Consider the following 22,625-nt stretch of genomic DNA (forward strand, 5'->3'; position numbering starts at 1 on the left):
AACACATTGACAAAAACTTAAGATAGACTTAGGTATTTGTTTTATTTTACGTTAGTTTTATAAGTACAGAACATCATTTCAGTTAGTTAGTTTTAGTTAGATAGATAGATACTTTATTGATCCCGAGGGATATTCAAAGTTGGTTCCTTATTTATAATTCAGTACACCTAGTTTCACTGTTGAGACTTTTTTTAGTAAACAATATAACAAAATGTGTTATGAACACTCAGCACCCTTTTGTAAGGGACTGCATAATATTCCGTAAACTGCAGCCCCCCTTGATCAAAGAAAATACTTTTTTACTGCAGTACCAGGCCTCATTTGTTAGATTTAACTGAAGGAATTCAGTTTAAAACCAAAACCTGTGTTCATTATTTTACCAGGCCTGATCAGAAAATGCTCATAAATCCAAGAAATCTATTTGACACTTAGGCTATATATAGTCAGTGGTGATTAATGTTGTTCAAGTAACACACAAGTAAAAAAAATAGCTCAGAATTGTCATGTTCCTTCCCTGAAATATGCTATACTGTCTTCATTTTTTAAGTATACTTTTGAGTCAGAAATCTCCTTTTTTACTTTTTTACACTACATTTGTCCACTCTGACACAGAGGGAAATGAATAAACAAAGGGCAGATGAGGAGGCAAGAGGAGAGGAAGATTGTGGAAGAGTGTTTGAATCTCATTGGTATAGATTATCTGCTCTTAACCACTCTCCTGAGCTTTCTGAAAAGTGTTTAGTGTATTTTTTACGAGAGATGGAGACATTCAGAATCAAGGTCCCAGAACTATAGCCTAATATGATCTATTATAAGGCCCTTTCCAATTCAATTTTTTGTTGCTGGTGCATAAAAACAAACACATTTTGAATTGCAAACCAATTGCAACATAGTTAACCTGGGGTCTAAATGATCTGTTTCGCTGAGGTTATAAAGTGCCTTATCTAGGCCTATATGTACTTTGTCCGGGTCCGTCTAGTTTTCAGTTTGGATTAGTCTATGTGTGCGAGTGTGTGTTTGTTTGTTTGTTTGTTGTGTTTTGTGTGTGTGTGTGTGTGTGTGTGTGTGTGTGTGTGTGTGTGTGTGTGTGTGTGTGTGTGTGTGTGTGTTTGTGTGTGTTTGTGTGTGTGTGTGTGTGTGTGTGTGTGTGTGTGTGTGTGTGTGTGTGTGTGTGTGTTTTAAGATTTTGCAGGCAGGTTGAATTTATGCAGAAAGTTTTGACGCCACCTACAGTCTCGACATAGTACTGTTGTTTTTTTTAATTCGGCATCAAATCTCCCGAACTCTCTTTAATTCATAACAAGGTTTTTGTTTTTTTTAGAGTCATTTGTTTACATGTGTTAATTTAATGCTTTCATTTTTCACCTGAGCACATTGAATTAGCTAGGAACTGTTTAGCGTTAGGCTTTGCTTTCTGCCCGGACATGTAAACTGCTGCGCAACTTTCGGCACGCCATTGTGGAAACCGGAAACTAGCTACTTTCACGTAAACGTTGCTCGGTCCGTACTCTCAGGCTTGCGCTTCAGTTTCTAAATTGAGTTTTTAATCTTTTTAAATTAAAAAAAAGTAGAAGCTGCCCCCACAATGGCTACGGACTCTTGGGCCCAGGCAGTGGACGAGCAAGAAGCTGCGGCGGAATCGGTAAGCCTCAACTTACGCAACACCAGATAGCGTATCTTTAGCATGTTTATTGGTTTGCTTTGGCCTGTTTTGTACAATGTGAAAGGAAAGTAGCATCTGCGCTGCATCTGTAAATATTGAAACTGCTCACTTGTCCAGTTTGGCACTCTGTCATTCTCTTCATACTGACTTGAAAACGAAACGCCGGGTGGCTTCAGTTAAGTCGTGAAAGCTAACTTAACTAGCTTCAGTTCAGACGCTGCGTGCTCAATGAATCTTTAGCTTTAGCAGCTAGCTGGCTAACATGAAACCTGTGGAAGAGGCTTTTAGAATAGAATTTAATATGGAATAGAACAGAATTACTTTATTGATCACAAACTGGGATATTGTGGCGTTACAGCAGCAGGTTATCCAAACACACAATATTAGCAAAAAACACAATATAATATAAAGTAAATAAACACTAAAAATATCAAAACTAAGAATGTGAATATGTACAACCAGGATTTAACTTAGCATTACTAGTCTTAAATATGAAAGATTAAATGTACATGTGCAAAAACAGAGTAGTAAATGGACAGTATTGACATAAGTTAAAGTGCATGAGTGTAGACATATTATCAGAAGAAACTATACAATATAATGGCGAGTAGACAGACAAATGAAGTGAACATGAGTGCAGGGATAATTTGTAAATTACATTTACATACATTTATTTTTACAGAGCTCCTGGCCCCTGTTTGATTCTTAGATGATATATCACTAAATAGACAACCACCGTCCGTTACACAATGGAGCACATTGTTTTAGCACACAAGCTAATTTAATATTTTTGTGTGCCTCTTACAGATTGGTAACCTTCAGATAAAAGAAAAACCAGAGGAAAATGGTAAGTCTCCTAAGTTAACATCTCTAATAGAATCCAAACAATGCTTCAACAAAGTGTTTTGAGTTTAAATATTGTAATTCATAAATTAAATGTCACAGGCACGCTTTCAAACGCAACAGACTCGGGTAGTGCAGCTGCAAAATCAGAACCCGAGGGAGAAAACAAGACTACAGAGGACGATGATAAAGGTTGGCAGTTATTTATATATGTTCCCTGAAATATTAATATACTGCTGTCTCAAATTCTTACTTGTCTTTCAGTGAGATGTCTGCATATCTCTGGGTTGTAAACGCTTTGCAACATTACGTGTTTGTTTGTTTTTCCAGATGACAAAGCGGCACAATCGTTATTGAACAAGCTAATCCGGAATAATCTTGTCAATAACACCAATCAGGTGGAAGTTCTTCAGAAGGATCCCAACTCTCCGCTCTACTCAGTCAAGTCCTTTGAGGAGTTGCGACTGTAAGTGAAGCGTATATCAGGCCATTCATTTCTTTTGTTGAACTAATTCATTGTGGGTAAATTGACATATTTTACTTAAGAGCCATCAATCAGGCTTTGTTTTGTTGATAACATGCATGCAGATGGAAAGGATTTTTTGTCCACAAAATGTTCAACTTAACCATAAAGTCTTCACTGAAATGTAGATGCCAAAACAAATGGATATTGTGCTCATTAAACACTTGCACCAAAACAAGAGATTTTATTATTTTTGTTCATTTGTGTAGGAAGCCACAGCTGCTTCAGGGTGTTTATGGCATGGGTTTCAACCGGCCATCCAAAATCCAGGAGACTGCCTTACCTATGATGCTGGCTGGACCGTGAGTAGACTTTACACTAAACATAAATCTTGTGGAATACTTCAGCGTGGCAAAATGTCCCTAATTCAGTCACACCTCTATTAATTATTGTAACATACTTATGTATACCAACAAAAGCATTTTACCACTTTTAACTACTAACTAGTTCCATGTTATTTTCTAGTCCACAGAATCTGATTGCTCAGTCACAGTCAGGAACAGGGAAAACTGCTGCCTTTGTTCTGGCCATGCTCAGTCATGTAGATCCTGACAACAAATATCCCCAGGTAGGTTTCTGGAGATCTCATATTGAAACCTTGAGTTAAAAAAGAAAAAGGCATGTATGACTTTCTTTTTGAAATATCTTTGGAAATCTTTGAGGTTGTCCTCCTGCCTGTATCAAAAATGACTAAAGTATTATGATAATCACGACTAGACCCCTTAATGTGTTTTCCCCAAATCTGATTTCTTTCCATCAGTGCCTCTGTGTGTCACCCACCTATGAACTGGCACTTCAGACTGGCAAGGTTATCGAGCAGATGGGGAAGCACTATCCTGAGGTCAAACTAGTCTACGCAATCAGAGGAAATAAATGTAAGGATTCTCTGCTTATTCGGTGCTACGTTTGTGCTGTAATGGAAACATTTTGAAATAGTTTTTGTTAATGTTTGACCTGTGGACGCTCTGTCCGTGAAGGATGTTTTCGAGACGGCTCAGCGTGTTGATGAGTGCATGTTTCTTGTGAATTTTCCAGTGCCCAGGGGCATGAAGCTACAAGAGCAGATCGTTATTGGGACCCCTGGCACCATGCTGGACTGGTGCAGTAAATTCAAGTTCATCGACCCCAAGAAGATCAAGGTGTTTGTGTTAGACGAGGCAGACGTCATGATCGCAACACAGGGTCACCAAGACCAGAGCATCCGCATCCAAAGGTCAGAATGAACGTTTACACATAGCAGTCCTAGATTGAATCTTCATGCCCACATTTTGACAACTTTTGACGTTTTACACTCTCACCTGTCCCTATCTCACAGGATGCTGCCTCAAACCTGCCAGATGTTGCTATTCTCAGCCACGTTTGAAGAGACAGTGTGGAACTTTGCCCAGCGCATCGTGCCTTCTCCAAACATCATAAAGTTAAAGAGAGAGGAGGAGACCCTTGATACCATCAAACAGTACTACGTGTTGTGCAACAGTAGGGAGGAGAAGTTCCAAGCCCTCTGTAACGTCTATGGAGCCATCACTATCGCCCAGGCCATGATCTTCTGCCATGTGAGTCCTTTTACTTCATGTTTACATGCCTGACCTTCATTAAAGATGATGAACAACATGGTGGACCCATTATGTATATGAATAGAAAATTCTGTTTATTGTGTCTACTGTGACCTCTCTGTTTCGTCCGAACAAACCCTTTTTATTTACAAACACTTTTAGCAAAGGACTTTTTTATGAATGCATGAGCTGGTGAAAATGTGACAGTTCTCTCTCTCTCTCTGTGATCCAGACAAGGAAGACAGCAGGCTGGCTTGCTGGGGAACTGTCCAGAGAGGGCCACCAGGTGGCGCTGCTCAGCGGTGAGATGCAGGTGGAGCAGAGGGCTGCTGTCATTGACCGCTTCAGAGATGGCAAGGAGAAGGTTTTGGTCACCACGAATGTTTGTGCTCGAGGTGAGGACTGAGCGCTATGACAGTAGGCAGATATTCACATTCATAAAGGGTCCAGAAGAGAAGGGATTGCAGTCTTTTTACTATGAAACTATTTCTACTTGGTTCATTGAATACACATGCAAACACTCCTTTACTGTTTTAATAAATATACACTTGCCCCTACTAAGGGGCGTGTCCAGAAAAACCTAAACTGTGATTGGCTATTTACCTTGTCAGAGGCAGAACTTCTGTTAAACCAACTAATAGGTATTTTTTGCAGAAGTCTACTAGTAGTTATCGTTACTTATCAATGGAGCACATTTTATTTTTAAAATCTTTTTCATTAAACAGGTACATGGGAAAGTAATGCACACTGTCTTACTGGCAATGTTTCGGGACCAAAATATTGCCAATGATATTTATTTTTGGGTGTTTGTGCGCAAGTCACCCTTCCGGCCACCCCTGGATTAGTCGGTGCTCGAGTTGGGCCACCCCAGTGAAAGAAAGTGTGGACACGTCCCTGCCTGTGCTATAAACAAATAATACAGTAGTGCCCGTGTACTACCATTTATCTGTCTGGCAGGTATCGACGTTGAGCAGGTTTCTGTGGTGATCAACTTTGACTTGCCTGTGGACAAGGATGGTAACCCGGACAACGAGACATACCTGCACAGGATCGGCCGCACAGGACGATTTGGCAAAAGGGGACTGGCCATCAACATGGTGGACGGCAAGATGAGCATGAACATCCTCAACAGGATCCAGGAGCATTTCAGTAAGTCACAAACACGCTTTATGGAAACTAATAAGTTTGAGTGGGATTTAAACGTGACAGTTAAAAACAGAAGAAGTGCTCTATTTAGGGAGATTCTGACTTCTATTTGTCGGGGCTTTAATTAAACCTAACCACCTTTTTAATGTTTCTCCCTTTGCAGGTAAGAAAATCGAAAGATTAGACACAGATGATCTGGATGAAATCGAGAAAATCGCCAGCTAAAGAAAGCGTCGTTTATTGCATGAAGGACGCAAACCCGACTGCCCCTCCCCTCTTTGCTGCCCCCTCCCCCCCCTCCCCCAAGGACTGTACGCTCCTACAGTGTTTTATGCTTTTATTTTTTTTAGCTGTCGGGAGAAAAGAGCAAAACCACAAACACAATATATGTTTACATGTGGATATGTTTCCTCTCGGACGAGTGTTTTTGTAAGTCTCGGGAACATACTCCATTCACTCTTTGTACCTCCTTTGAATAAAGTGTCTGAGTTTATCGCTGTGTATCGTGATGCTGTACTAAGCAGCTATAGTGGACTCTGGTTTCACTGAACACAAATGGATTTATTGAAACACTTTTTGGTGTTGGTCATAGCTATTAAGAGATTTACAACAACAAAAAAGTATGAACGAAAAACTATTTTATGTGCCACAGAGTTTAGAATTTTTAAAGAAAAAAAAAGAATAATTGAATGTAACTATCATGTTGATAATATTTATTTTACTCTGTATTGACCAAAAGTACAAAGGGTGAATTTGGGTATGCTGCTCTGAGCTGTAGTTTAATCATAACGTTTGTAACTGAGATGGTGATGGTTGGGTTTTAAGGGTCTATGCAAACTTATCAACCTGTGATAGCTATTATCAAATCCTATCAACCTGTATTCACATAACATACAATTACTCCTGAATTAACCTCAGCTTTAGCATCAGGGTGTGTAGTCAAATGCCAAAAAAAGCCTCCTAGAGTGATACACTACTAACTTCAAGTCATTGAGATAATTGTTTCATAAGAAATCATCAGCCACCCACACATCTCACATTTAATTTATATCATAAAACATCCGCCATTATCAGGACAGGCTATGTGCCACTGTTGAGCATTATTCAATAGTCTTATTTTTTTACTCAAAATGTGGCCGTTAAGGTCGTATGTGATAATTTCCCCCTTTGTGCTTCACTGTCCCACACAATCTCCTCAATCAGGGTCTCCAGTTCAACTTAAGCTCAGCTACATTCTTCACTCAGACTGTGCTGTTAAGGATTGTGAGTTTAAAAACAAACAAAAACAATGCCTTCCTCAAGTGCATTATATATATATTCATATGATTTTGTTATTGATATTCTAAGACATCGGGCTTAATATTCTGGCAAACACTTGAAATTTTGAGTATATTGAATCACGGACATCTTGTGTGAATTATCTTGTTGAAACCAAATGTTGAATTGACTTAGAGGACCTATGCCAATCAGATTCACTGTGTTGCTCCAACACGGATAGAAAACATGTACTTGTGTACATATTAAAAAGTTTAGTTTAAAAAAAAAAAAAAAAAAATAGTGCGACTGAGTTATTGACATTTTTGTCACTTCTAAGAAGTGCAAAAACATTCCTCATGAGGTTCAATTTTGACAGATGCAGCACTTAGAATGTGGTGAGCATTAATGAGAAAAGGTGTACGAACTAATGAAAACATTAAAGGCGGGTGATTCGTTGGTCTGAACCTTGTACAAACCTCTTCTGGCCACCGGCACTGACAAGACTGCTGGTGGTCAGCCTGTTGTCATGGACTGTTTATGGACAATTTGTTGAAACTCACTCAACGAGCACATGCAACCGAATAAGAAGCAAGTGTGTGTGTGTCTGAAAATACACAAGAATGGTCTGTGAAGACTTTTGGGTAAAGACGCAGTGTATGCAGTTTTATTTGGACACTTGGATGTATACATTATCAGTGAGTGTGTGCGCACTTGGTTGATCCATTATGTAATACCGCTGTACGAGAGCCATGGACACACAAAGCAGTTTTTTGGTTGTAGAGCTCAACACTCCTCTCCACATGTTGTATAACTTGTTTGATAAATGTCAGGAGAACCTACCACAACCTGTTTTCATACTTGTATACATAGGAGCAAGATCATGTGTAGACTGTGATAGGTTCAGGGTGTGTGCTATTCTGTGGCTGAGCTGTGGTCATGGACACAGTTATGTAATCTTCATATCTTGAATTAAAAGGACATGTAGATATTCATCTGTTTGAAGTCTGAGGATTATTAGAACAAGTGTGTGAAAAGACTCATTACAAACTGACAAGACATTGAAAACTATGCTGCTGAGTAATACACACAAATATCCAAACCTTTCTGACTCTTTCACAAAGAAGTTGGGATGAACAGTTTATAAACACAGTTGCATGAAGTCAAATGAATCCTCCACCGGAGACAATTTATTCCTCTGATGTTTGTTGTGAAAACTGAATATCTGAGAAGGCAAAGAAGAGGCGACATACGTGACTGTTTGAATTAAACAAAACATCAGCATTGTTTGCTTTACATGTGTACTTAAAAGATTAATCCAATAAAATAAGATGGGCCACAATTTAGACACTTGCTACATCTCTTAAGTTTCCTGTTACGATATATCTGTAGGTGTGATAACTGAGTTTAAGTCACTTTTTTTCTTCCCAGTAATCATCCTTCAGATTTATCTTTCAACTCCTTGGTGACCTTCCAGACATTCCAGTAGCCACTTCACTTCATCATATAAAAATACATGATCAACTATTATTCCCACAAACTTGCTGCTTTCACCAAATCAAGAAGAGTGTTGACAATATAAATCCTAACAGTTTCTTAAAATGTCTGCATGACAAATTCACCAGAGAGACAAATGTTTGAATTGATCCTCCTCACCTGTTGCCCTGTAGTCCACCCTTGTGAGAAAGAGGCCACGGGCTGGGGCAACAAGGCCTTGTGGGTAAGCTAGAGAGTCCCGAGCCTCCAATATCTCCTTCAGATTGTGGACTGAGAGCCGCCCCTGACCCACAGCCACCAGGGCCCCGGTCATCCTCCGCACCTGGAGAACAGGGCCAGAGCAACATTATCTACCTGAAAGACTCTCAACCACTGATGTTCTAAAACAACCTTTGTCTTAATCACAAACTATTTTACACTTTAAATTAAGGTCACAATATTCACCACTAACTAGCTGCTTATTAGCATGCTTATTAGTAGCATACTGGCTGCTTATTGGCCATTATTAAGCGCTTATTATTAGTACCTTATTCTACATGACCAAAGTCTATAGCTAATAGGCCATTATCTAACAGTTTGCCCTCAAAAGGTCTCTTTTCTAGATGTCCCCTGCAGCAATAAAATAAAACAGAACAAATATAAAAACAGTCAAAAATAATGGAATAGACACTTAAACATGTGTTCATGCAAACCATGTCCATTTCCTTCCTCAGTAGTTCTGACACTAGATCAGAGCGCGATACCCTTCAATTTTACTGCTTATTGATCGTCAGTTGTTGTACATGAACTATGACCTTAATGTGCTTTGCTTAGTATGGCCCTTATAGGGTAGAAGTAAGTGTTACCAGCATTCCCTTAATGCCTGATAATCATTGTCATTCTTTCAGTTTTTATCCAGCAGATGGTGCTAAACACCAACACAGAGCAAATGCATTCACATTTCCACATGTTAAAAGTAATACGTGTAGAGGAGGAAATAACCTGCTTATAGAGAAAAGATCTGCTTGTAAACGTCAGCTCCCAGAATGGAATCTCTCTGGAAAAAAAAGACAAGAACAAAAAAAACGTGTTAAATTTTGCTTTCACAAATGTCTGAACATGCACTGGAGGGACAATACACATCCGAAATGTCACAGCCTTTGTTTTGTTTTCTGCACATTTGGTCTCGTGGCACAAAGGCCTTCAGGCACATTGCAGACACTTCTCATGAAATGTTACAATAATAACTTCAGTCCTGGAGACTTCAATGTGCCTTACTAAAGAAAGGTTAAACATTGCCACGGGGTATAAAGTGTCACTTCAGCAGCAAAACTGTATCTAGAAATGCAGTCAGATGTAATACAGCGTCACTCTGCCCCATAAGGACAACTACGTAAATACAGAGAGTGTAAATCTGAGACGTTTAGACATGTTCTAAAAGTGAGTTATTCCAGGGCGATCAGCATTAACTATTTGATTGTCATTAACTAAGTCCTTAAATTAATGCATTAATTTAAAAAAGAAGCTGTTTTATCCCTTTAGGTGCAGCATTGTTAAGCCTCCGCAGTGTCTCCCTGTAGTCGTCATAGTTACAGAAAAGAACAACACTGCTTCATCTTTCATTGGCTCTTTTCACTTGACTAAACTCCTAGACAGGGCACCGGTAGCCTATTGGTTTGTTTGCGCAACCCATCAAGGAGGATATAGTCCTCCAAGCGATTAATCGCAATTAAAAAATGTAATTGTTTGACAGCACCAAATGTATTTATAAACCGACTAAAAAAAGGCCCACGTCTAACATGTATTCTATCCTGAGACACGTTGCTCTTTTATCTCTTATTTGACAAGACTTCCCTCCACTGTGGGCAGAGAAATGGGGGCTGATGTGACATTCATGTGTGCCAGGCATCAGATAAGAGGCTGGGACTCTCTTCTTGCACAGATGTGTTTAAATGTCATTTGCTGAATAGGCCACTGCAGCTTGGGCCCAAAAGGATTATGGGTAATGCCATAAGAATATGAATCTGTTTCTTTTGCAAGTTGACATTCAGTTTGATTCTCTCTGATGCTTTTTGTTGGAACAATTAAGACACAGCAGCTCCCCCCCCCCCTTTAAATCTGACCGTATATTTTTGGGGAAGAAAGAGTGAAAAGAGGAAACAGGCACATGGGAAGAATTGGGTCAAATGCAAATTTGACTCAGCGCTTGCTGTGTGATTATATTTGACATGTAAGGCGTGTGGGAGGCAGACGTAGACAGCCGGACTGTTAGCTCATGGACTCTGGTGAAGGACGGTATCTTTAAGTGGATGGACTAAAGGCTGTGTCTCATACTGCCAAGTAAACACATGTGTACGCAAAATAAATAAAAAGCGTGCAAGATTAGAACCAAAGCCAGCTCCAATGTGACATGTTTGTATCTCAGCTTCTCCTGTCTAGACACAGAACTATTTTGGGGATCTCATTTTCATTTCATTCTGACAGGCTGTATATAAAAAAAGCTAAAATGGTTCAAAGAATAATCATCTTGTTTGTAAAAAGAAAAAAGAGCTTTTTTGATGATTGATTTATTGTATCAAGTGTTTTTATAGATCAGGATGACTATGAGCTTACAGCCACGCTGACAACTTTGTGTTCCTGTATTTTTAAGGACATGTGAATGTGCTCAGTGAGCATTTTAACTCATCTGAAATCAGAAATACTTTACTGATTTTTGCAACAGTAATCGTTTGTTTTCTCAGCCAGGTCTGCTTACATATTCTTACATGTTAAAAATGACATTACTCACATATTGGTGTTAACAAATGTTGTAATGTTAGCATTGTCCCATAAGCTAATCAGCGCTAATCACAAAGAGAATGATGTCTTGAAGTTTAGGGTTTTAGCATTTACAGAAATACCTGTAAACGCTGAAATAGGAATTAGTAAAGAAATCAAACCACCCTAATACTGACTGTGACAACAATATCTGTATAAAATCTTATGACAACTTAGCACAGTTTATGAAGATGTTTTCCCAAATCTAAAACAGCCTCATCATGAGAACATAGATTTATCCTTTTTTTTTTTCAACCTTACAAATGTTAAGGCCGCTGGTCATGTGATCAGTTTACATGAGCATTTATAACCTACCTGTGGAAGTGTGCTTGTGTGAAGGAGCTTCCTGGCTGAATGCTGGCCACATCCAGTGTCTTCACAGGGTTTTTAAAAGGCAGGTCAGAGTTCACTGCCCTGAAGCTGCTGAAGTCATGAACCCCAACCAGCAGGGCTGCGGCCTCGCACATTGCTCCAACATCCAACTCCCTGATAAGAGACAACAACCGGACACATTTTATTGTAAGGATCATAAAAAAAATATTTCCTTTGGACCCTGAGTTTAAACAGACTGCTTGATCCACTTCTGAGCAGTTGTTTTGATATTGCAACATGCACAGAAAGCGACCTTCCTGAACAGCGAGATCAAACAGCTGGGATGTAGCACACACAGCAAGTACAACAAGTTTTCAGGCCTCCGTGTTCCCGCTTTGAAAGAAGAATAATTTATTGGCTGCCTTATATAACGTGAAATTATCTGATGCACGGAGCCACATGAGGGAGCAGAGCATGTCGCTGACAGGTTCATGTGAGGGAGAGAGTGTAAGTGGGCCGGGTGCTCGGATTCTCTACAGTCTCATTCTTCTGTCACTGCTCAAATATGATCTGACAAGAGAGCGAGAGAGAGGCAGAGATACAGCGAGCAGGGACCTGAGGAGTGTGCTGAGTGACTCATTAATCAATATATGTTGAACGTGAGAGTTCTGAATGAATGTGTGGTGGACTGTGCAGGAAACTTAAAAAGCCAATTTATTCTTGGGTTCACTTGTTTCTGTAGATAAATGATTGAAGTCTGTCTATAGTAAATACAACCTAATATTAAACCTCAAAATGAACAAACATTAACTATAAACTGAAGCATTAATACTGTATTATACAGAACATTTTTAGATCCAAGATTCATGACTCTACGAGTCATTGCATTTAAAGAGAGACACACACCAAAACAGAGTGTTCTGAGAGAGCTGGTTTATACAGGGTCACAAACCTCCTCTGGTGCTTGATTCATGTTATATTTTGATCAAAGCACAGCACAGATGTTTCATTTAGACCACAGGGGACTGTTTGAAAAGGTGGATAATATGTCCTCTTTAAGGCAGCACTGTAATACATCCTCACAGAGGTTCACACAATATGTGAATTCAATTACATCTGTGATTAAAGTGGTTTTTTTGAGTATTATTGTATCTATTCATTGTTCAATTGACAATCTCTCTGCAAACATTTTGATTGGTCACAAAAAGTCAAAGTATCAATAAAGTATCCGTCTCTTAAGAGTATGTTCTTTTCAACTGTTAATTAATTCACCAGGACAAACAGGAGATATGGGTCAGTTATTCATTTGTCAAAAGTCGTCAATGTTCTAGAGCTGCAACCATGAATATAAACATCACACAGAATACATTAAGGTTGTTTAAGACTAAACTGTTTCAGGTGGTGTTTTTGGCTTGTATCAACACATCATAATTTTTATGACAAGATCAGATAATCCTTCATTGATCCCCAGTGGAGAAATTCAGGACTCTTGTAGAGCAAAAATGTTATTAAGCAATTAGTTGACAAATTCATTGGGAAAGACAGTGATGATTTTTGCAGCCTCAATATTTCAATGAAGTTTGAAAACCTGAGGTGAACATGAATTCCAGGATTTTTCATTAGTTTCAAAATATTTGTTGTGATACGATCAATGGACTGTAAAACATTTTTGAAAATGTACTTGAATGCATGATTCAGACTAAATTTGAGATTAAAATGAACAGCAGTGGAGGTTCACATTTTTTGCAGTGGGAGAAATTTGGGAAGGGGTGTGTGTGTAATGACGAGGGAGAGGTAGATCACAGAGAGAGCTGAGAGAGAGAGAGAGAGAGAGAGAGAGAGGCTGTGGAGGCAGAGATGCTCAGGGGTGGAGGGACGAGACACCCAAGCAATAGAGAGAAAAGAGAGGGAAGGAGAAACAGAAAGACGAGGAAAGAGGAAAGAGGAGAGAAGGAAAGCAGAGAGGGAGAGAGAAGGAGATGGAGGGAAAAAAATAAACATAGTCAGGGTGATGTGCGTGGGTGTTGTTCTGCTTGTGTATCAGCCTGCAGCTTATCTTGCCCTACTTTCTTCCCCAAAAAAAGTGAAGCGTAGATGAATGCTCACACACACACCCTCTGAAATGTGCTTCTTCACACTCCCTCCTTCCGATCACAGCTAAAAGAACATCATCGAAGCGATGTAGCACTCGCCCATTTCATCAGTTCCCTCATCTCCTCTCTCTCCCCCTCCCTTCTTTTGTTTGTTATGAGGATGTCAGCTCACATCACAACACTTTGTTTCACTGGCCCTCATATGCGGTTCTGGCGCGGCACGTGTGGATTATTCATGTGTTTAACGTGCCATTGTTTCTGCCAGGCTTGGCGGGAGCTAGCTGGTGCGTGTGCGTGTGTGTGTGTGTGTGTGTGTGTGGACCTACTTGTTAGACCGAGCTCCTGTATGATCTGGATTTTTCTCCAGGAAATCATGGTGCGCACACATCAACACACATATGAAGGATGAAGACAGATGAGTGAATAACGGATGTTTGAAATGGGATAACTCACGTGCTGCGGATGTTCCAGCAGAGGTCATGCTCTATGAGGGGAAGCTGGGAGTGGTGGGGGACTCCCAGGGCTATTCGGTAGATGTAGGATCGAGACTGGGCACAGTAGCGGGCATGAAAATCATCAGGCACACGGTGGGCACGGGTGACTCTGGCAGAGAGAGAGAGGGAGAGAGTGAATATTGACTTCCATTCAGGGCTTAAAGGCTGGAATTTAAAGCCTCACTGCAAGTTTAACAAAAAGGATGTGCAGTAGTTTCTTCAACGTCACAAATACTTCAAACATGTGAATTCTGGGGGACGTTAAGACCGAAACTGAATTATTTTGTATTTTAACATACTGGGATACAGATGATGTTCACACACTCACTAACTAACCAGAAGAACGGAGCACAGGTCATTGTCCAACATGTCATCGTCTTGTGCATTTACACAAAACGGGGAACACCCATTGTCCTAAGAAGGCTGGCAAGAACTCCTAAAAGGTCAAACACGTGACCTGATGTGACTCTAGGTGAACGCTGGGCCCTTCCCTGTGAAAATAACATGTAATAAACTATAACCACATAACACACCACTTCCTTGTGTGATTAAATGAATGTGTGTGGATCTATTTATTAGTTCTTCACATCAATTGAACAAAGTCTCAAGCAAACTGTGGGTAATAAAAAAGAAAGACGCACAGAGACTTTTAAAGGGCTTATGATAATTGAGTATGTGATCCAGTGAAAGTCAAGGTTGTCTGGCAATTTAGTAAATAACATTTTTTAAACTTAAATAACTTAATATAGCATTTGTTGATTTCAAAGGGTCACACCTGCTAAATTATTTAACGGCACATTCATAAATATATAGTGCATGTAAGTATTGAAATGCAAAATTTGTAGAGTAGTTAATTTATGTCCCAAATTACAGCAAATAAAAAAACCTTAAATGTAGATAAAATATGCAAAATGAAACTATGGTAAAAATATAAAGATAATTTTAAACGTGTAGAGTAGACACAGAGAAGATACAGTTAAGTTGCTGTTGCAGTATTTTCTAGAAATGTATAACTGACCAACATGACACTGGACTGCTGTCTTTTATCTGTTAGTTACATAATTATCCTTACGTTAACAACTGTACACATTGCATTTAAATATGCGTCTTTATATTTAAAAGAGCTGTGCATGTGTCCAGTTTAATTGTGTGTGTGTGTTGCAGGCAGCTTGAGTCAGTGCACAGTCCAAATAACTAGGTTACGTTTCCAGGGGAGGAGATTGGGTGTGACACGTGGCAGAGAAAACCCTTGCGTCTGCCTTCAGTGCTTACTACATTGTGAAGTGACAGCCTTCGCCTGGCCCCAACACACACACACGCACACGCGCACACACGCGCACACACACACACACACACACTTTTCATAAGCAGAGTACAAAGCTTAGCATCATAACTGAGACATTGTTTAGAATGGCACTATCGTACTACTCAGCACTTTCCCCTTAAGGTCCATTGCTTTACCATTCTATCTCAGGAAGCAGAAGACTAAAGCAAAAAGCCAGGATTCACATCCTGATTGTTGTTGCAACAAAAACTCTTTTTGGTCACCTCCAGCCTCCATGCACAATGTGATAAGATAGTCATGTGTACCATTCACTGTACTGGGTATCAAAATGTCTCTACAAACTGACAGTAGGGAGAATGTGAGAACATTAAGGTGATTACAATGAGATTATAAGAAAGGCTTTATTACTTATAACACTGCTGAGAACAAAAAGTGTGATTATACTGGCTATTTCCTGTTTGGTTTCACATACTAATCAAGGCGTTAATTTCCATTTAGCTAGATGAGTGTATCAGTCTGTGTGTGTAGTAATAGATACTATAGACCTGAAAACGGAGCAGGGATAATCCTTTTTAACCTTCCCTCTGCAGGTTTAGGGATTAACAGGATGCTGGGAGCTTCTCTTTCCTCCTCCCTTTCTTCTGTTTCTCACTCTCACACCCCTGTCTTTATTCAGACTCTGTATCCGTTCACTGCTCTAACTTTGTCCTTGCCTCAACCTCTATCAAAGACTGGGCTTCCATTTGTATCTCTCCGTATTGTCCTTTTCTGTTTGATTTGAAATATGTACACACATTTCCTGTTCTTTGCATGTAACTGCTCAACAGGTAGATATGAAACTAAATCACAGCTCTTGAGGGAAGAACCTGGATTAAAGAAGATATGCAATGAAATGATTATTTTCACTGACAACAGAGAAGGACCGGGCACAATTAATCAAGCTTCAATTTCAATAATGATTTTGGTTTCCCATGATCATGAAAACAAGATCATTGAGATGAAATGATGACTGTGCCACCTGCCGTGTTGTGCTCGTTTGTCTTCAGGGTTTTCCATGTGTTGTAAAAGTGTTTGTTGTTATAATTTGGCCAAAAAGAGTACATCACCACTACCTACAAAACATAGTTCATTATTTTTTATTTATCTATTTTAAAGGATCAATAGGTAAGACATCTACTAAATTAAAACATGAAATGACCTTACTATTTCATCAGACCACTCTATGTTGAAGAGCTGGCTTCTCTGTCAAATGATGCCTCAGCCAGTATGTCCTCCTTCTAAGTTTAGATTCCAGTCCAGCATGGTCACCGTTTTGGAGGCCCTTCAGTAACATGCACAGAAAAGCAAACCAACAGGTGTTGCAGCGATGGAAGCAGCAAGTGAACCGATTCAAATATATCTGATTCTACCCGACCTAAAAAGCCTCGGCATTTTTCTTATAAAGCTCCACGACCAGACACATGCTAAAACTAGGATAAATATTGGAGATGCTTTTGCTCAGAAATGTTTCAAGACCCCTGCAGAGCTGGTTAAACACTGAAGCTTCCATGTCCGCGACATGGCAACCTGCTTACACATCGGCTCTAGGGGAGGAGGGGATGGAGGACACAGCTCTTTCCAATGTTTGAATTTGGACCGCAGTACCCATTTTAAACGCTAGGTGTCAGAGTTACATATTGCTCCCTTAATTACATATTATTATTTTGTATATTCATATTCACTTATTTAATGTTTTCTTATTGCTGTTTTGTGTTCAGAATCTTATTTTGTCAAGAGTGTTTAAGTTTGGGGTAATGGTGGCCTAGCAGTTCATTTGCGTGCCCCCGTACAGATGCTACAGTCCTGAAAGAGAACTGGGCCAGGTTCAAGTCTGTGGCTCCTTTGCCGCATGTTCTCTCTCTCTCTCTCTCTCTCTCTCTCTCTCTCTCTCTCTCTCTCTCTCTCTCTCTCTCTCTCTCTCTCTCTCTCTCTCTCTCTCTCTCTCTCTCTCTCTCTCTCTCTCTCTCTCTCTCTCTCTCTCTCTCTCTCTCTCTCTCTCTCTCTCTCTCTCTCTCTCTCTCTCTCTCTCTCTCTCTCTCTCTCTCTCTCTCTCTCTCTCTCTCTCTCTCTCTCTCTCTCTCTCTCTGATTTCTGAAAGCCCCAAATTAAACCTTTTCAAAAGGATGTTATAAATGTTGATAAATGCATGTGATGCAGATGTAAAATCCATGAGTTTAATAATCGTAGTACTCAAAATAACATTTGACATCGACATGGTCACCGCACTCCTGGGCGGTGAACACACAAAGGTTGATGCAAATTATTAATTTACAGTTAGAATTTAGAAAACACTGCAGACTGACAATTTAAGATGCCCTCTGGATTTAATTTGGGAAAAGTTATTAGCCATGTGCTGGTGAGCTTCAAATCTACAAATAAACTGTACATATGTTGATGTTCTAGGCGTCTAAGTCATACTTTGATTGCAAACTGACTGCAACTGCTTTCAAAAATAATGAGTGATATACAGATTATATACGAAATGGATACAAGAACCAAGGAACTAGAGGTGTCCTACTGACACACAGGAATTGTTCAGATGCACTTTTGAGATTTCCCACACCTGACTCACCTAATCTGCGCTGTCCCCAGGTGAAAATTAATGGCATCAACAAGACTGTCTTCAGGAAACGGTGGGTTGTTGTTCTTGCGTTGGAGGTCGAAATGAGCAGAGTTAGAAAGAGCGTGGACACCTGTGTCAGTTCGGCTGGAGATTGTCAGAGACACTGGGTTGAGTGGCTTCAGCCTCCTTATTGCATCCTGCACACAAAGAGAACATCACAGAGTTCAAAACCAGTTGGACATTTACAGTAAAATATCATTTCATACAGGCAGACAGGTTAGTTACACAATTAGACAAAGTGATATTAAATAAATCTGTAAACTTAGAGCTGATAGGAAGTGTATTGGAGGACAATACAATAATTTAACTACCACTTACTTCTAAGTAGTTCTGGACTCCTTTCCTTAGCTGATGTGGCGGTGCTTTCACTACACCACTGCAGAAATAATGAAATAACACTCAACAAAAACAATATCACCTTCAATCAAACGTACCACGTTATCCTGCAGCTAAACCCACCTGTACTTTGTTCCAATGTACTGGAAAAAGACGAGATAACGTGCCAAGTTGTGCATGGTCCCTCAGGTTGTATTTGACATTTCTCTGTCATGTTTTTTTTCTGTAAGAATTAAAAGTTACACTTTTAAATAAATGCGTTCATAGTGATATAACATTGACACAAAAGTTTTTTTTAAAAGACTGAACTTTAGTCGACAAACTCAATGACATACAACACGGACTGCATTGTCGAGCACGCTGTGTTAGTTGTAGTCCGGAAGTAGGACACATTATAGCCCCGAATGAAGCTACTAAATGAATTAGTTGGTTTGCCACTTTAATTTTTATTGTCTTATGTTTAACTCCGTAAAGAACCAACATTTTATCACTGTAAGTAAAAGACACGCCACGGTTCATTTGTTTTAGAAGCCAGGCGACATTAAGACGTCACATCCTGTGGTCACATCCCGCCGCTAGACGCTGCCTTAACTATCTTTATGTCTATTCTTCATATGGTTGGCATGAAATTAACTACTCACGTCATAGTTAATGTTTTAAGTCAGGCGAAATTGCTCCTGTGTGAAGTTTTTTTGCAAGGAATTGTCTGAGGTTGTCGCAGTTTAGTCCTGTCCGTCCCTTTTTGATTACGTCACACTTTGTTAGCATTAAGTTTTGTCCACTGTAGGGCCCTTTTTCAAACCGGCCACTACACCCTACCCCTCCGTTTCCGCGTCCTCACGGAGGGTCCGCCATATTAAGTCCGTCCGAAACCAATTAGCGGGGAGTGGTAGTGGGTTATAAAACCCTCCACCAGCGAGTCTGCACCGATGCCGACTTTCGGATCACGTGCAACGCCTATTGTGTCCGGTCGTCATGGATGAAGCAACCTGTGAGTTCAAACACTGCTCCAACTAAGATAGACATTTAATATCATCATACAGACGTTAACAACTTCAAATGTGTACTGAGGATCAAATATATGTTTATTTATTGTAAAGTGTTTTATATTTACAGGGACTGTTGCAAAAACAAAATAATATTAAATCATGTTGCAGAAAACTTTTCACTGTTAATATTTATTTCTTATTTTTCTACTTTTGATGTCTTTGTGAAATCTCAATTCAACAACAAAAAAATACACTTTTTGCTGCTCTGATGTTCAACAATAGTCTCAACAATAAATTACAGTAAACAATGTAGGCTCAATCTAATAGTTTTGTTATAAGTCTACACTAATATAACTAAAGAATAAGAATCTAGGCTACATAAATATTTTTACAGAATGCATTAGCTACAAAAAAAAAGCCGTTCCCGCAAGATACCGCTGAGTAACCATGGTAACACACAGTTCCTGTTTCCACCTGAGAGAGGGAAGTTTGTCCCAAAGCTTGCCGCTGTATTTATACCCTACACCTTGATGAAGGGGACTTCACTCAGCTGAGAGTGTGACTTCTAACAGAGTGCACTCCATCATGGAGGGGGAGGGTGTAGGGGTTGGTTTGAAAAAGGGCCTAGCTGTTCCCACTCAACGTTCTTGAAGCCAAAATACGCTGCTTAGGGGCGCTTCCATCTTGCAATTTTGACGTCATTTGGAGCCAGAGTCTGCGCAGTAGGGTCCGGCGGGAGGACCCCTAGTAACACGCCCCGTCCATTTAGCGTACTGCCCTGATGACTTACGCAGCCCAGCTACGTCGAAAACTGAACTGTCTTTCCCGCTGGAAATTCATCTACCAACGGCTTGTTCAGATCATAGAGGTTAATACAAAACCACGATATATTTCAAGTCAAATATCTAAACGTACTCCATTTAAAAATGAAGAAAATCACGCTTTTTATCTTAATTATTGAATTTAAACATGTTTTCTTTAACTCTGTGGGTTACTAAACCGTGTATCTTTGGCAAAAAACGAACTAAACAAACAATCTTTAAGCTGAGTTAGCAACACAAGCTGTGTACAGAATCTGAAATCAACAAGGCGTTCACCATTGTTGTTTCTTTCGCCACATCCATGCCTGCCCATTGCCCTCTCGTTGTTGGAATTGTTGGTTCCCACTTTGGCATTCATGTCACCAGTTAGAAGAAGAACGTCGTGTTGGGGTACCTTTGAAACCGCCATTTGCAGTTGTTCATACCAGTCTTCTTTGACCTCCTCCTCAGCCTCGTTGGTTGGTGCATAGCACTGTAAGATGGTGAGTTTACAGTACTTTGAGTTGAGGCGTACTCGGATCAGCCTTTCACTTACTGGTTCCCACTCCAGCAAGGTTTTGGCCTTCTCCTTGGAGATTAAGATGGCTACACCATGTGTGTGGTTGTTCTCGTGGCCAGAATGGAGGATGACAGACCCATCATGCAGGACTTGACAACCGGAGCCGGTCCAGTGACTCTCACTTATCCCCAGGGTGTCCAGGTGGTACCTTTTCATCTCACTGTGGACTTGGCTGTCTTGGTGGTCTCAAACATGGTTCGGACGTTCCATGCTCCAATTCGGATCTTGGTTTTAGGCCCTAGTAGGCCCTCTTTCGCACTCCTGACTTCCTAAAGGCTTTCATCAGACGTGGTCATACTGCCACCCAAAGAGTTTGGGTGGCCGGGGTCTACAATGGGCCTGATGTCAATAGGAGTTCTCATTTTAGTTTCTGTAACAGTAGGTTTTTTTTACAGGGTTGAAAACACTCAACAACAGTGTGCATGGCAGAGCTGCAAAGACAAAGCTACTGTTCCCCAAAAAGAACCTTTATCTGGTGGTGAATGAGACCAAAACAGGATTTCAAGCATTATGTTTGGAGAAAAGAAAACACTGCATTTTGTAATTATGTGTAAAATTGTAGTGATGTTCACAGATGAAGGGTTCACATACTTTCAAGCAACAGTGTATAACACAATGGCAACAGCTGGAAATGAGCATTAAACATTCAGTCCATTATGGCAAAAATTACAATTTAAAGCTTCACCATTTTTTTAAGGTGAGTGAGGAATTGCAGCTTTTATGATTATTGAAATGTAGATACTTTCATGTCAACATACACAAGCACAATTAAACCCAAAACACATTAAACACCAAGATCTTAAACATACCGGATTAATCCTATGTACCCACAGTTCAATATCTCCTCTGTGAGACTTTGAATGGTTGCCTCAGTGGCTGCCTCCACCTGAAATGAAACAGACCATCTTATCGTTGTGTCAAGAAACAGATCAAGTGATGTGTGAGGGCTCTTTTAAAGATAGAAAAAAGTCAAAGTACAGCTATGAAGGCTGTTGTACAAATTGCTCCTGATGACAGGACTGTAAGTGACAGAGCTACTTGGTTTCATTATCAGTTCATTTACTTTAAAGTTCTTCCTGCTGATCAGTTAAGTCTCCATACTTTGTCAGATCGAGGCCGCTGATCAGTTTATGCTTTGTTTTTTTAAGAAAGGCTTTATACTCTTACTCCTGTTAAGAGGTCGGTATATTGGGCATCTCACACATTGTCTTTGTCCAGGTTGTCAAAGTTCAAGTACCCAGTGCACAGGACCTTGTAGCACCAAAGCACAATGAAATTAGGGGCAGGTCCTCCTTGGGCCAAGCTGGAGGCCATTATTTCCCCAACAGTCCTAACCAAAAAACAAAAGCACAAGTTGTTGTTTTTTCAAATAAATGTTCATGATGCTCCATTTCTTCATAAATGCTGAACTTTTGCATGCCATTGATGTGGATTCCCTTGTTGTTGATATGTTTGATGATGAAGAAATTCGCCGTTGAGACTGACTTGCTTTCAAAAAGGATTATTTATTAACAAGCACAGAATCTCCAGGCTGGCCATGGTTCGACCTGGGAGAGACCCAGCCAAAAGTGATCTCTCTCGAACACACAGAAACTCTGGTATTTATGGACACACCCCACAGGAGAACAACATGGGGACATCTGTTTGTTTTCAGGACAACCCCTCTCTATACAACTGCGGGGGTTTCTGTCTTAGATATATGTATGTCATAAACTCAAAGGACAACACAGGTCACAGATACAATCTCTTGTCCAGATGTCCCTGGGCAACTCTCTGGACACAGGGGCTCCATTGTACAC

The 22,625-nt window shown here is 40.1% G+C and overlaps 2 protein-coding genes across 4 annotated transcripts; one reads left to right on the forward strand and one right to left on the reverse strand.

The window, feature by feature from the left end:
• The first annotated feature begins 1,436 nt into the window (after positions 1–1,436).
• On the forward strand, positions 1,437–21,352 carry LOC132977476 (ATP-dependent RNA helicase DDX19B). Of its 2 annotated transcripts, XR_009673823.1 has the most exons (13): positions 1,437–1,642; positions 2,471–2,510; positions 2,609–2,698; positions 2,837–2,972; positions 3,239–3,331; positions 3,495–3,597; positions 3,790–3,904; positions 4,065–4,242; positions 4,345–4,582; positions 4,815–4,977; positions 5,540–5,731; positions 5,892–6,081; positions 21,341–21,352. XR_009673823.1 is itself a non-coding variant. In XM_061042062.1 (12 exons), exons 1-12 carry the CDS (start codon positions 1,586–1,588, stop codon positions 5,951–5,953), a joined length of 1,467 nt encoding a protein of 488 aa, XP_060898045.1. In that variant the 5' UTR covers positions 1,437–1,585; the 3' UTR covers positions 5,954–7,977. The 2 variants fall into 2 exon arrangements, 1 of the variants encoding a protein (XP_060898045.1); XM_061042062.1 differs by lacking the exon at positions 21,341–21,352 and having other exon boundaries at positions 5,892–7,977.
• On the reverse strand, positions 7,628–19,607 carry pusl1 (pseudouridine synthase like 1). Of its 2 annotated transcripts, none has more exons than XM_061042064.1 (9): positions 19,099–19,607; positions 18,581–18,680; positions 18,440–18,497; positions 18,071–18,258; positions 14,134–14,283; positions 11,591–11,761; positions 9,461–9,515; positions 8,639–8,801; positions 7,628–8,207 (listed from the first exon to the last, which is right to left on the reverse strand). In XM_061042064.1, the coding sequence occupies exons 2-9, from the start codon at positions 18,634–18,636 to the stop codon at positions 8,173–8,175; spliced, it is 876 nt and encodes a 291-aa protein (XP_060898047.1). In that variant the 5' UTR covers positions 18,637–18,680; positions 19,099–19,607; the 3' UTR covers positions 7,628–8,172. The 2 variants fall into 2 exon arrangements, with proteins under 2 accessions (XP_060898047.1, XP_060898048.1); XM_061042065.1 differs by lacking the exon at positions 19,099–19,607 and adding an exon at positions 18,793–18,994.
• Positions 21,353–22,625: the final 1,273 nt, after the last annotated feature.

The sequence above is a fragment of the Labrus mixtus genome, chromosome 7 (genome assembly GCF_963584025.1).
Source record: "Labrus mixtus chromosome 7, fLabMix1.1, whole genome shotgun sequence".
Classification (NCBI taxonomy): Eukaryota; Metazoa; Chordata; class Actinopteri; order Labriformes; family Labridae; genus Labrus; species Labrus mixtus.

Bases quoted from the DNA above. Each gene is read 5' to 3' on its own strand.
- pusl1 (XM_061042064.1), bottom strand. From the start codon at position 18,636: ATGCACAACTTGGCACGTTATCTCGTCTTTTTCCAGTACATTGGAACA. The intron at 14,284-18,070 runs GTGAGTCAGGTG...TCTCTCTGCCAG, and splicing joins CTGGGGACAGCGCAGATTAG to AGTCACCCGTGCCCACCGTG. The intron at 8,802-9,460 runs GTTATTTCCTCC...CCTGTTCTCCAG, and splicing joins GATCTTTTCTCTATAAGCAG to GTGCGGAGGATGACCGGGGC.
- LOC132977476 (XM_061042062.1), top strand. From the start codon at position 1,586: ATGGCTACGGACTCTTGGGCCCAGGCAGTGGACGAGCAAGAAGCTGCG. The intron at 2,511-2,608 runs GTAAGTCTCCTA...TAAATGTCACAG, and splicing joins AGAAAAACCAGAGGAAAATG to GCACGCTTTCAAACGCAACA. The intron at 2,973-3,238 runs GTAAGTGAAGCG...TCATTTGTGTAG, and splicing joins TCCTTTGAGGAGTTGCGACT to GAAGCCACAGCTGCTTCAGG.